The 13,203-nt window shown below is 43.8% G+C and overlaps 3 protein-coding genes across 3 annotated transcripts; 1 reads left to right on the top strand and 2 right to left on the bottom strand.

Moving 5' to 3' along the window:
• Nucleotides 1–317: 317 nt before the first annotated feature.
• rnls (renalase, FAD-dependent amine oxidase) lies at nucleotides 318–4,431 on the bottom strand. The gene is made up of 7 exons (XM_008314977.3): nucleotides 4,105–4,431; nucleotides 3,574–3,679; nucleotides 3,155–3,297; nucleotides 2,907–3,065; nucleotides 1,279–1,452; nucleotides 969–1,144; nucleotides 318–544 (listed from the first exon to the last, which is right to left on the bottom strand). Exons 1-7 carry the CDS (start codon nucleotides 4,220–4,222, stop codon nucleotides 371–373), a joined length of 1,050 nt encoding a protein of 349 aa, XP_008313199.1. The 5' UTR covers nucleotides 4,223–4,431; the 3' UTR covers nucleotides 318–370.
• A 145-nt stretch (nucleotides 4,432–4,576) lies between these two features.
• lipf (lipase, gastric) lies at nucleotides 4,577–8,961 on the top strand. Its single transcript, XM_008314975.3, has 11 exons — nucleotides 4,577–4,644; nucleotides 5,036–5,176; nucleotides 5,467–5,578; nucleotides 5,800–5,998; nucleotides 6,282–6,391; nucleotides 6,478–6,614; nucleotides 6,728–6,874; nucleotides 6,946–7,017; nucleotides 7,121–7,189; nucleotides 7,277–7,387; nucleotides 7,890–8,961. Exons 2-11 carry the CDS (start codon nucleotides 5,039–5,041, stop codon nucleotides 8,010–8,012), a joined length of 1,218 nt encoding a protein of 405 aa, XP_008313197.1. The 5' UTR covers nucleotides 4,577–4,644; nucleotides 5,036–5,038; the 3' UTR covers nucleotides 8,013–8,961.
• Nucleotides 8,755–11,695, bottom strand: ankrd22 (ankyrin repeat domain 22). The gene is made up of 6 exons (XM_008314973.3): nucleotides 11,397–11,695; nucleotides 10,062–10,253; nucleotides 9,779–9,886; nucleotides 9,616–9,693; nucleotides 9,142–9,240; nucleotides 8,755–9,053 (listed from the first exon to the last, which is right to left on the bottom strand). The coding sequence occupies exons 1-6, from the start codon at nucleotides 11,415–11,417 to the stop codon at nucleotides 8,979–8,981; spliced, it is 573 nt and encodes a 190-aa protein (XP_008313195.1). The 5' UTR covers nucleotides 11,418–11,695; the 3' UTR covers nucleotides 8,755–8,978.
• Between the last annotated feature and the right edge of the window lie 1,508 nt (nucleotides 11,696–13,203).

The following is a 13,203-nucleotide window of genomic DNA, read 5'->3' as shown; positions in this document are numbered from 1 at the left end:
GAAATCAAACGCAGTTTAGTCGAAATCTTTACTTTGGTTCAGGCTTAGTGGGTTATGTTTGAATCGACTTGTTCACACTTGGACCTGGATGTCCTGAGTTAGATTCAGGATAAAACGATTAAATATCTAAAATTGGTTTAATTTCACTCTCGGTTTGATGAAGATTTTAATCTGGTTTTGTCAAATCTTCTTTGTTTAACATTAACTTGACTGAATCGTGACTTCATGTTAATCTAACTTAAACCTGATTAAAAGGTTAGGCCGAGTTCAGTTAGTTAGAGCTGGGTTTACAGCAGAAGAAAAGAAACTAAATTCCATTTATTAGAACTAACCTGGTTTATTACTGATCAGGTGACTTGATACATACTGATTATTGATTAGTGATGGGACTTCTGATCACACCCTTCAGCGCTCCCAATGCACTGAGTGCAGATTCCACACAGCCGTCAAAATTGGAGTGAGTGAAGGCGTCGCCGGCGAGCAGCAGTGGCGGTTGGTCCGAAACGGTCATGTGACCTGGACTGTCTGGGACTGCTGTCAGAACCTGTGTGAGGAGGGGTGAGAAGATCAGTCGACCAGACAAGAGACGTTCAGTCCAGTGGGACGATTGCTCTTCAGCCCACCTGGGAGTAACGCCACTTCTGACACTTGACGCTGATAGGCTGAGGCAGATCTGGGAGGAGCCTCTGCAGCTCCTCCACAATGACTGGCTGGACCAGGTCCTTGTCCTGGTCGAGGTGCTGGAGACCAAAGTCAACGCTGGTGTGAACAACGAGGGAAGGACCCAAACCTGGAGAGTCTGAGCAAAAAGACTGGGTCAGGGTTTTAAAAGGCCCAGTCAGGGGACGGACGTAGACCTCATAGGACAGAAGTACAGGTGAGAGGACACCTGTGTGAGGAGGGGTGAGAAGATCAGTCGACCAGACAAGAGACGTTCAGTCCAGTGGGACGATTGCTCTTCAGCCCACCTGGGAGTAACGCCACTTCTGACACTTGACGCTGATAGGCTGAGGCAGATCTGGGAGGAGCCTCTGCAGCTCCTCCACAATGACTGGCTGGACCAGGTCCTTGTCCTGGTCGAGGTGCTGGAGACCAAAGTCAACGCTGGTGTGAACAACGAGGGAAGGACCCAAACCTGGAGAGTCTGAGCAAAAAGACTGGGTCAGGGTTTTAAAAGGCCCAGTCAGGGGACGGACGTAGACCTCATAGGACAGAAGTACAGGTGAGAGGACAGACTGAAGTCAGAGGACCAACAGACAGAGGGAGAGTGGGTCTTACCTGCGTTACGTTTCCGTGAGTCCACTGCGATGTACCTGATGCAGCTGCTGTCGCTGACGTACCGAGCAGCCCACGAAAAACTGAAGTTAACGTCCGGAGCGAAGAAGAGAGCCAGGGCGAAACGAGACGAGTACACAACACTGTCCAACTGCTCCCTCTGTTGGATGGACAGCACTGTGACAGATACGGACTGGTCTGAAAATGATGCATGTAACACCTGGGACACATCTACATGAACCAAGATCCATGAAATCCAAATGAGTAATTATGGAATAATTATGGCCCATTGTGTGGGCCACATCTTTGGACCAAAACAAGATGGTCTACACTGTGTATTCAGTGAGCCTCAGCAAAGGAAAGAAACAGTGTGTAAAGTCCAGGAACTCAGTGATTTTAGTTCAGACCAAACCCCATAGAGAAAATCAGTGATTTTTAGCTCAGACCAAAGTCCATAGAGAAAATCAGTGATTTTAGTTCAGAGCAAAGTCCATAGAGAAAATCAGTGATTTTTAGCTCAGACCAAAGTCCATAGAGAAAATCAGTGATTTTAGTTCAGAGCAAAGTCCATAGAGAAAATCAGTGATTTTTAGCTCAGACCAAAGTCCATAGAGAAAATCAGTGATTTTTAGCTCAGACCAAAGTCCATAGAGAAAATCAGTGATTTTAGCTCAGACCAAAGTCCATAGAGAAAATCAGTGATTTTAGCTCAGACCAAAGTCCATAGAGAAAATCAGTGATTTCAGTTCAGACCAAAGTCCATCGGTAAAATAAAAAAATGCCTTTAACCAGTGAAGACACAGATGATGATGGCAGCAGCAGTGGATCAAAAACTGCTGTGATTTCCTCTGGGCTGTGTTCTCTGTGGTAAAGGAATGCTTTATGGTTAAAGGGCAGATTTATGCCTGTCATCTCATCTCAGTTGGATTTATGATGGTGTTTTTAATCTCGCAGGACCAAATACACAGACACACACAGAAACCTCGATGTGCACAGGAAATGGGCGCTGTCCTCTATCAGCCAATCAGATGAGACGAAGATGACATCATTTACCCTGAGAACTGCGAAGCACAAGGCAAACCACCAAGCTGAGATTTGTGTGCGCACGAACAGATAATGGGACGACTCTGCCCTCGTGTGGTGTTAAAACGACAGTGCAGCCAATTTTGATTGCAGTAAAAACGATGGATCAAATAACGATCAAATAACTTTCATCACGTGATCAAATCACACACACATTCATTAACAATAGCGCTCAGTGTCACGTGATCCCGTTAATGTGCGAGTTGAACCAATATCAGTTGATCAAAATAGACACTTCATCACAGAGTAAGAAATAAAAATCATCATTTTAGGCAAATACAAACTAAGTTTTCAAATAAAAGAAAATCTCTCTTTGTCATGTGACCAAAGCCCTGACCAAAGTACATATTTTATTGATCAGCTGACCACTTGTACACATATTACACATATATTAATGTTAATTATTAAATTAATTATATGAAATAATAAATTATTTAATACAATTAAATAATGACATAATAATAATTAATGATATTAATGATATGAATGAATATTATTGTAGATCAGTAGTTAATCTGAAAGCAGGTGTGAAGATGCAGGACACTCACGCTGTCCCAGGTCTCCCTGCAGCTGCAAGATCTGAGGGACCGGCATGGTGAGGACCACAGCATCAAATGTCTCTCTGTCTCCAGCTTTTCTCTGCACCTCCCATGATGCACCACGGCAGTACAGACCTGTCACATGGCGATCAAAGAACAGCTCAGCTCCTGAAACAGAAACATCAACACTCAACCGGGACAGCTCTGACTTCAGGTCATTCAAATGTCCAAAGATGACATAGATGGGCGGGACTTACCAGCTTGTGACAGGAAGTGTTTGACCAGGCTGCACGTGCCGCCGGGCGCCACATAGTTTTTACTGCCTTCAGTCTGTCTCATGCCCTCGATGCGAGCGATGAGCGGCTGCAGGACACCAGAGGAGAGCAGCTCTGAGTAGAAGCTGCGCACACACACACGTGCACACACACACACACACAGTGTTAACAGTGACAGAAAAAGCTCCTTCTTATTATTCATTTATTTTCTGCAGTCTGACGTTGGTCGAGCCAATCATCATCAGGTGGGGGTGGGGCGAGAGCCATTCACACCTACGGTCAGTTCACAGTGAAAATGACCCAATCCCCAATCTGCATGTTTGGAGACTGTGGAAGAACCTGGAGAACCTGGAGAACCTGGAGAACCCCTCCCCGCACTCGTGTGTGTGTGTGTGTTATACCTGTGGTGTGACTTTGCATAGGCCACTGTGGCAGTGATATACTGTGCTCCAAGGTCAGCAGTGTGAGAGCAGGGGTCGGGAGGTCGACTGGTGGACATGCGTCCTCCTGTGGAAGACAAACACACCTGTGTCTCTCCAGTCCACCAAACCAATAATGACACGGTGACGTGTGAGTAAACTGGAGACACACTTTCAGTGTTAGACCTTCATGGGAGGTGAAGAAATGTTAACAACGTTCCGTACTTCCCTCAAAACCTCCCCAAGGAATTAGTCAAGTTCTATCTATTTAACAAATGAATGAAGAAGTTGTGACGCGAGACCTTTTGAGTTTGAGCTCTAAACTAGAAGATGTAGAAGTTCTGATTGGAGCCTTAGTGCGAATTGGAGACACGCATGTGTCAAGTCAGAGACAAACATGTCGGTGAAAGTCAACCCATCTTTGAAGAAATTCATGAAGCGATACTCGTTCTGAGGCAAGTGTTTCGGAACAGTCAGCTAATATTGGAACCACCTGTGTTCTAAGAGACTCACCTGAGCCACGAGCTTTGTCCCAAACCACTATCTGGACTCTGTTTTGCAGTTCTCTCCTCAGCAGGCAGGCACACACACTTCCGGTTAGACCGGCACCAACGATCAAAACGCGTGACATTGTATGTCGGAACCGCAGAATCAAACAAAAAACAGGAGTGTTGACCCAATCCACATCAGAGTGTGTCGACTCTCACAGCTGCTCAAGTCATACCCGCCTCCTGTGTTACGAAACGTCCGGAAAGGTCGACACTGAAACATCCATACTTTCAAAATAAATCTATTTTCCAAAGGTTTTGGGCTCACTTTAGGTTTAATGATGTTGATTAAAATGCACTGCAGGAGAAGTTAAACTCACATGACAAATATTATGTCCATTTACGGTCTGCAACAAAATAAAATGGGGAACAATAACTAAATATCTGTCTCTTATGGCCAATCACATGACCTGAACTAAGTGACGTCACTTCCGCTTTGTCCCCCACGGCTCGGAAGTTACTGGCCGTAGTTTTTCAGTCGGATGTGGAAGCAGCGAACGCCCAGGTGAGAACGCGTTACTAACGCTTTATTACATTTGTTATTTTAATAGGACAGACGACACTGTAGTAAAAGTGGGACAAACAATGTTCAGGTGATATTTAAATACAGAACGGACTGTGAGAAAAACAACAAACAAGAGAAAAAGACAAAAGAAATAAAGCGAATAATACACAGTGAACAGAACTGACTATTTCCTAAAAAATAATAGAAAGAATAACAATAAAACAAACAGGTCTTGGTAAAAACAAATTACACTATATAATTTAAAACTGTTATTTCGGCCACAGCCACAGCTGCTCCCTCTTCCTTAAACTATTGTTTTTTTTTAAATCAACTCAATTTGCAAAACACATTTAGACCCATTTCTCAGATGTGCGTGTGTGTGTGTGCGCAGATCATGTTGTGTGTAGTGGTGTGTGTGTCCCTCTTTGGCCTCGTCCACACTGGACCCACAGATGTGCCGAGGCCACTGGACGTCCACCGACACTCTCCTGAACCCGTCTTAAGACTGGACCCTGAAGTTCACATGAACGTTGTGAGTAAACCAGCACCAGCACACAGGCTGCTACCTGCTAATCACTTTTACTATAAAATTATTTTTTTTAAATAAAATTGTCTTGTAAATTGTCTTACTTTAAATATATATATAATATTACTTTATATCAGCGGAAGTGCACATACTTTTCTTATAGACTGAGACTTTTATTTTGAAATTTACAGTGCTTTATCAGATGTGTAAATACTGAAGGACTCTGGCCTGGATAGGTATTTACTGATTAATAAATCACATGGTTGCTCTCTCTCTCTGTGTGTGTGTGTGTTCAGACAGAGATAATCCGACACTGGGGTTACACAGCGGAAGAACACGAGGTACTGACAGAGGACGGTTACATCCTTAATGTCAACAGGATCCCACATGGACTGAAACAAACTCCAGGTCAGGTTCTACTGTCTCTGTGGGGTCCAGGTCCTGGTCAGACTCCGCAGTCTTAACCCTGGACTGGTTCAAATTAGAGAAGTTGAAACTTTCACTTCCTGTTTTTGAGCCGCTGAACCTTTTCTGACATTCCACTTGTATTTAACTGGACATGACCCAGTCACAGTCACAGTCACACTGTGTCAGACCTGGTCCTAGTTTCGAGTCTGTGTTTTTTGCAGGGCCACGTCCAGCTGTGTTGCTCCAGCACGGCCTCCTAGCCGCCAGCAGTAACTGGATCACCAACCTTCCAAACTCCAGTCTGGGCTACGTCCTGGCCGACGCTGGCTATGACGTTTGGCTTGGAAACAGCCGAGGAAACACGTGGTCCAGGAAACACCAGACACTCCAGCCAAACCAGGACGAGTTCTGGAGGTTCAGGTACCAAAGAACTCACCTCTGTGACATCACTACATAGTTTTTTGACATCTTCACCCATAGCTTTGAGGACAGGACATGCCAGACAATGACATCACGGTTTATCTCTATGACATCACTGTGACATCATTGTGTTTTGACTTCACCACCTAAAGTCTGTTGTGACCAAAATCTGCATGACATCCCCTGGCTGCAAATGTAAAATTTCACCCTCATGACATCACCATACCATCATTGGTTTGGTTCGCTGTGATGTCACTGTCTGACATCATCAACTCTCCTGCAGTCACGATGAAATGGCTCTGAAGGACCTTCCTGCCGTCGTGAACTACATCCTCAAGGTGACGCAGCAGGAACAGATCTTCTACATTGGACACTCGCAGGGGACGACCATAGGTGAGACCCACACGCTCATGCACAAACACACACACGGTCATTTGTGTGTGTGTCATGTCAGACTGACTTCCAGTGTCATTTCCCAGCATTCATGGCTTTTTCTGCGCTGCCTGAACTGGCCAGTAAGATCCGCCTCTTCTTCGGTTTGGCTCCAGTCGCCACCACTGCCTTCACCAGCAGCCCCATGACCAAGATGGCGGTCCTGCCAGAGTCACTCATCTGGGTACGACCTGCTAACAAGCTAACTTGTCTGCTAAGGTGTTCCCTTGAACTTTACACCTGTTAACAGATTCACCGACTGACTGTCTGTGTTGTATTGATGTTGTTTCGCTGCAGACGCTGTTCGGTCGCCAGGGCTTCCTGCCCCAGAGTGACCTGACCGAGTGGTTGGCGGAGCACGTGTGTGGTAAAGAGCATCTGAGTGAACTGTGTGGAAACCTCTTCTTCGTCCTCTGTGGCTTCGATGAGAAAAACCTCAACATGGTTTGTGTACCAAACAGGTAATGGGTCATGTGACCCGTTCTTCCTTAACCACAGTCTGGTTGTGTTTCCAGAGCCGCACCGCGGTCTACACCACACACTGTCCTGCTGGGACGTCAGTCCAGAACATGGTCCACTGGGCTCAGGTGACATTCAGACTAAGACACATGTTCAAAGAGAACCTGTTTGACTAAAGTTGACACCTCCTCCCCTCCCCCGCTCACACGCTGTTGTCCTTCTGTGTCTCAGTCTGTTCACGGAGAGAAACTGATGGCGTTTGACTTTGGATTTTCAGGAAACATGAAACATTACAACCAGGTGAGACCAGAACTCAAACACAGCTGTCTGTGGAATAAATACACAAGTTACAAAGGTCATGTCTTCTGTCTCCGTCCCTGGCCTCAGTCCACTCCCCCTGAGTACCATGTCCAGAACATGAAGGTTCCTACAGCCTTGTTCTCTGGAGGACAGGACACACTGGCAGACCCCAAAGATGTGGCGGTCCTCCTCACCCAGGTGAGTCCACTGCTTCACAGTAGAACCAGGTTTAGGACGGATGTGGATTATGTTTCCAAGTCAGGATTAATCCAGAGAATGGTGACCAAAACTTGGGACCAAACCCCTGGCTCGTGACAGCTTGCTTGTACACAGAGAAAAGCCAGGTTTAAACACAGATATTCAGCACTAAATAACCCATTAATGTGCTCTTTTTGATGAAAGGATGGATTTTAGAGTCAGAATCTGAGCTAAGATCAAAGCTAAGATTAAACCCAGTGTATTTCGAACGGACTTTTTTAAAACCAAGAAAACAGGAATATCCTAGGTTTTTCCAAGTAATGAAAATGGGTTTTTACACATTTAATCTGAGGAGGATCTAGAACCACCAATATTTCAACACAAGGCAGTTTTAACCCTTTAGGCTGTCCAGTCGGGAGAGAAGCTACTAAGGAACATAAGCATTAGGTGTTCATGTCTTACTGGGGTTTGTCTCCTGTGTCCGTCTTCCTGTCCTTCACAGGTGTCTCAGCTGGTCTTCCATCAGCACATCCAACACTGGGAACATCTGGACTTCATCTGGGGCCTGGACGCTGCTGAGCAGATGTTTCCCTCCATCCTAAAGCTGATGCAGCAGTACCACTAGAGGACCACAATACCACAGCCAGTAGATGGTGCTGTTTTTGTAGATAAGGTTGTGAGGAGTTCAAGTGAACCAGAAAAACCTTTGACGCTTCCATTTTTAAATTTTTACTGTGAAGGAACGTGACAGGAACAAACAATACTACATGTTTATTAACATGTTTACAAACATGTTAATAAACATGTGAGTGATAATACACACTTGTTACTCTGTGTTTACTCTGCCTATCAACTTATTATACATTTTTAGATATTTTAAACTTTTTATGAATTTCAAAATGCTTCTAAACCTTTTAGCTAACACGTTAGCACCATTTGATTACTAGTTTATTTAAAATGAAGACTTTAAGGCTTTTTAGCACATAATAACATGTTTATTGGCAGATAAGACGTAGATGATGATGTGATAGATGTTATTACAGCCTCTAAACATGCTATAACGTGTTATAACACAATAATATGCTTACGGCACATAGCATAGCACATACAAAATGTTTACACAGCATAATTTATTATGCTAAAAAGGGTGTGTATCGTGTTATAACATGTTTATAAGCATGTACCGTGATGTTATTACAATCTCCTAACGTACTTTGACATGTGATAGACCAATGTTTATGAGCACATAGTAATAATACCTCACATATATTTGAACGTGTTTGTTTAAATGTCAATAAACATGTTATGCAATAATAGCCAATGTTAATAATCATGTAATAACATATTTAAGATGCTGTATTATAACATTGACATGTGTTGACATGAAAATAACTAAAACGTGGACAGTCTGTCCTTTAGTCAAAGTGTCTTAATTAATTATGCTGCTGAGATTGTGTGCGGGGCCACATGACATTTTCCTGATCACTTGAATTGTCTTAACATGTGATTTAGTTTCTGTTCAACTGATTGACTTTTTAACCTGTTTTGAATTAAATCCAAGTCCACAACCATGACTCTGGTCCAGTGTCCATCACTGTGTCTTCAACATGTAAATGATCTTGTTGAACTTTAGTCTGGTGGCGATGTCCAGCGGTGTCTCTCCATCCTGCAAAAGAAGACAGAGACAGCATTCAAACCTATGACACCCCAGGTCTCACAGTCTGTCCCCCACTGAGCGTCCTCTTCATACGTACGTGGTTCCTGAGGCCGGTGTCTGCGTTCTTGTGTAGCAGCAGAGGAACCAGGCGATGACTTTTCCTCTGACAGACGTAGTGGAGTGCAGTGTTTCCTTTCTAAGCGCACACACACACACACATACACACCACATACAACGATCAGTGTGTTACATTAGTGACAAAAACAAACTCTTTTATTCTTTAACACACAACAACTGTTAGAAAATAAAACATGTTCAGGCTCAGGTCGTTTACAGCTCGAACCCCGACCCCCACCAAACTCCACAGAGGACATAAGAAAGCAGGACATAGAGGCTACCCATGACCTTCTGCCCCCTGTGGTCAGTCAGTGTACTGTAAATAAAGATTTTCTATCAGTGAAAAAGCTGTACCCTTTATCTGAGGTCACCACATCAGTGGTCTAGAAGTAGTAACAGAAGGGGGCGCCCCAACCAAATTTATCTCCACTGCAAATGCAAGATGTGAACTCACATAGTCGACAGCGTTGACGTCCACTGGACTGCTGAGGACAGTCTCCATCAGCCGTACTCTCTGTCTCTGCTTCTGTAACTGTGGCAAACACACACATGCACACAGTGAAAAGAGCAGTGACCTTTGACCCCCAGTAAGGCCTCAGTGCCGTGGATCATCTCACCATGAGGAAGTACCCCAGCAGCAAGATGGGCATCAGGACAGTGATCATCAGATAGTCCAGCAGAGAAAACGTCCTCTTGGACACATAGTGAAGACATGTCCTCTGTTTCTAAAAGAACAAACATACACACACACACACACACCTGTGTCAGTTAGCGTGAACCAATCAGACTTGAGTCTGCACCAGAGTTCAGAGGAAGTTAACCCTGTCCTGGTTCAAGTGGACCAAACAGCTCTGGTATGACTGATCACTGAAGCAGATGACATCATGAGGTCGTAGTTACCTTATTGGTCAGATTGACGTCAGCGTGGTTATCCAGCAGGTACTTGACTGTTGGCAGTTTGCCTCTGCGACAGGCAGCGATGAGGGGAGTGTCTCCGTTGTAGCGTTCCTGGACGTTTAGATTCTTAGGGTTGTCTTTCAGGAGGTGGTATACTCGATGGACATCGCCATCATACGCTGCCTGACACGTCGGCTACAGGAGCAGAGTCAAAGAGAAGGACATTGAAGAGACATGGAAGAGTGAGGCAAAACACCAGAAGTGAAGAAATGTTTTCCATGAGATGAAGGGGCAAAAAGAAAAATAAGAGAGCGTACAAATAATGGGTGAGAAGAAGAGACAGACACTCAAAACAGTAAAGACACTGAAACTGGAGACAACGGAGCAAAAAGCACAAATAGAGTAAAACATGGACAGAGACAAAACAGACACAATAAGAACAGGTGACAAAAGACAAAAAAAAGATATAAAACAAAACATGAGACAAAAAAGGACTCATAAAGACATACATAAAGACAAAATACTATGACAGATAAGACACAAAACAGCAAATGGAGTAGAAACAAAAACAGAAACTAAGAGAACTAACAGCAAAAAAGACCAAAATAAAGAGACAAGAAAGGCTAGAGGTCAAAACAACAAACAAAACATCGTGTACACGAGTCCGGAAGGAGACAAAGACACAGACAGCAGATCAGATGATCGTTCCATTTGACAGGAAAATGTGTTTTTACAAAGACATTCTGGGCTCAATCCTGGGCTACGATGAGTGGAGATAGACACAGAAAAGCTGACCAAGGACTTCCTGTCCATAGATAGAACTGACACCAAGAACAAAATAGACTGATGCTGTGTGTATGTGTGTGTGTCCTCCAGTGTCAGTGTCGAAGTGAAGCCGACCCACTGACACCTGTGTTCAGTTAGAGTGGGTGTGAACACACCCTCAGGTTTTTTGCTCTTGTGTAAACTCAACTGAAAATAACTGACACCAGCAAAGAGGAACTAAAACTACACAAAACAAAATAAAAACCAAAAAGAAGCAGAACTTTGCGTCAGAGTCCACATTAAAACACACTTTACGTTAGATGTACAGGTGTATGTGTTCGTTTTGTTCGTAAAATAACGTCTTCTTTCATCTGACGTCACACTCGTTCTTTTTTATTCAAACCGCTTCCACTGTGGTTGTGTCTCTCGTTCAATAAACTAAACTTAAATAGACTTGAATGACTGAATGTTTTCAACTCACACATAAGCAGGTTCTAAATTAATTATTAACATTAAAAGACGAAGAATTTTAAACAATTCTACCGAAGAGGTAGAGTTGTTTTTTGTTCTTACCTGAGAGTAGAGCAGCCCCATGGCTGCGGCAGGAACATACCTGAACACGTCCACACAAATCACACACAGAACAAACACACACAATTCCGGTGACCTGTTTCAAATTAAAAGCTTCACATCTGTCGACCTGGTTACACCTCCAAGTCTGCAGTTAAGGCTTAGTAAACACGTTTTATTTTATATAAAATCATCCTACACTGAGGGAAATGTTGAACTAAGTTTCGCCGTCCCCAAGTCTCCACGCGTTCAACGCCTGTGCTTTTATGCTGTAATCAGTAACTTCCTGTCCGTGCGCCCCTTAACCTCCTGTATTGACACACAGAGAGGAAAAGTCCTTTTTCATTTTCTGGAGCAAATAGATTTGACTTAATCATTTCCACCTGAACCTGAAACCTGCCGAGGCGACGTCAGAGTGGGCGTGTCTCTGAGCTGTGAATCGGCCTGAGGACAAATAAAAAACAGGTTCCGACAAAACAAACACCCGATGACGATGATGATAAAGAAGAAGAACATGATGATATGATCATCATACATACCTGTATGCTTATATATATATATACAGGTTTGGAACAGGAGCAAATGTTGACTCTGTGGAGTCGAATTAGTCGAAGTCCCAACAGAACCAAACGCTTTGAGTTTATGTTGAATTAATAACGTTAGACGTTTATTCATTAACACATTTGTACTGGCATGAAAAAAAATCAGGTTTCTGGTGACTTAACTGATTACTGACTTTTTTCAAATTAAATTATCATAAAAGCCGGTCCAGCTTGCTCAGCTGGACAGACTTTTTTTTACCTTTTTTGGTTTTGCTCAGCAGAAACCCGCAAGTTGAAATGGTCGCAACCGCAACGCAACCGGAATACGCAACGCAAGTTTGAAGTTGTTTTTTGTTGTTGTTGTTGGTTTAGTTTTGTTTGTTTGGTTTTTAAGTTTTGAAACCTGACACACACACATATACACACTCACACCCCCTGTGTATTGTACCTCTTGGGATTCGATCCCATGCTCTTTAGGTTGAAGGTCTGCGTCCCTCCTTGTTGCTCCACTTTCGGTACCGACAGTATCGCCGGTCTTTTTCGTACTTGAGTTTAAACATGGAGACCACAGTGAACTGAAAGTTCTGCAGGAACTCCTTTGCAGACGTTTTCTCTGTGGTGGAAGTTGGAGAACGTTCTAAAGCAGAGGAGAGTCAGTAATTGGAACATCATCACATGTTCTGTGTGTGTCAGTTCTGTGACACACGGTGGGACATATCTGTCCTATCCGGGATCTGGACCAGTGACTAGGCCACCCAATGTAAGTGGTTCTCTAGTGTAGTGGTTAGCATGCCTGCTTTGTAAACAGATACCAGCAAAGTGTTTTTGTTATTGGTTCTAATCCAGTCTGGAGTCAGTTGTCTTTTACCACGTGTTTTATTTAAAAATTAGTTCTGTGAACCTTACAAACTGTGACAGAAGAAGAAGACTAACCGACAACCTGCTGCTTCACACAATACTGCATCAATAGTTTTTTCCCCCTATTTTTACCTGAGGGCAGCCCCACGTCCACGTCCGGTGACCTGTTTCAAAATAAAAGCCTCACATCTGAAGACCTTGTTTCAGCTCCAAGGCTGCAGATAAGGCTTCATAAATACGTTTTATTTTCATATACAATTATCCTACACTGGGGGAAATGTCCATTTACCCCCGTTTTCCCGCCCCGAGTGCTTTTATACTCTAATCAGTAACTTCCTGTCCGTGCGCACCTCAATCTCCTGTATTGACACACAGAGAGGAAAAGCCTCAATCTCCTGAACTGACACAGA

Source organism: Cynoglossus semilaevis, chromosome 8 (genome assembly GCF_000523025.1).
Source record: "Cynoglossus semilaevis isolate Cse_v1.0 chromosome 8, Cse_v1.0, whole genome shotgun sequence".
Classification (NCBI taxonomy): domain Eukaryota; kingdom Metazoa; phylum Chordata; class Actinopteri; order Pleuronectiformes; family Cynoglossidae; genus Cynoglossus; species Cynoglossus semilaevis.
The sequence above is the reverse complement of the archived record's forward strand: the minus strand, read 5'-3'. Positions and strand labels throughout refer to the sequence as shown.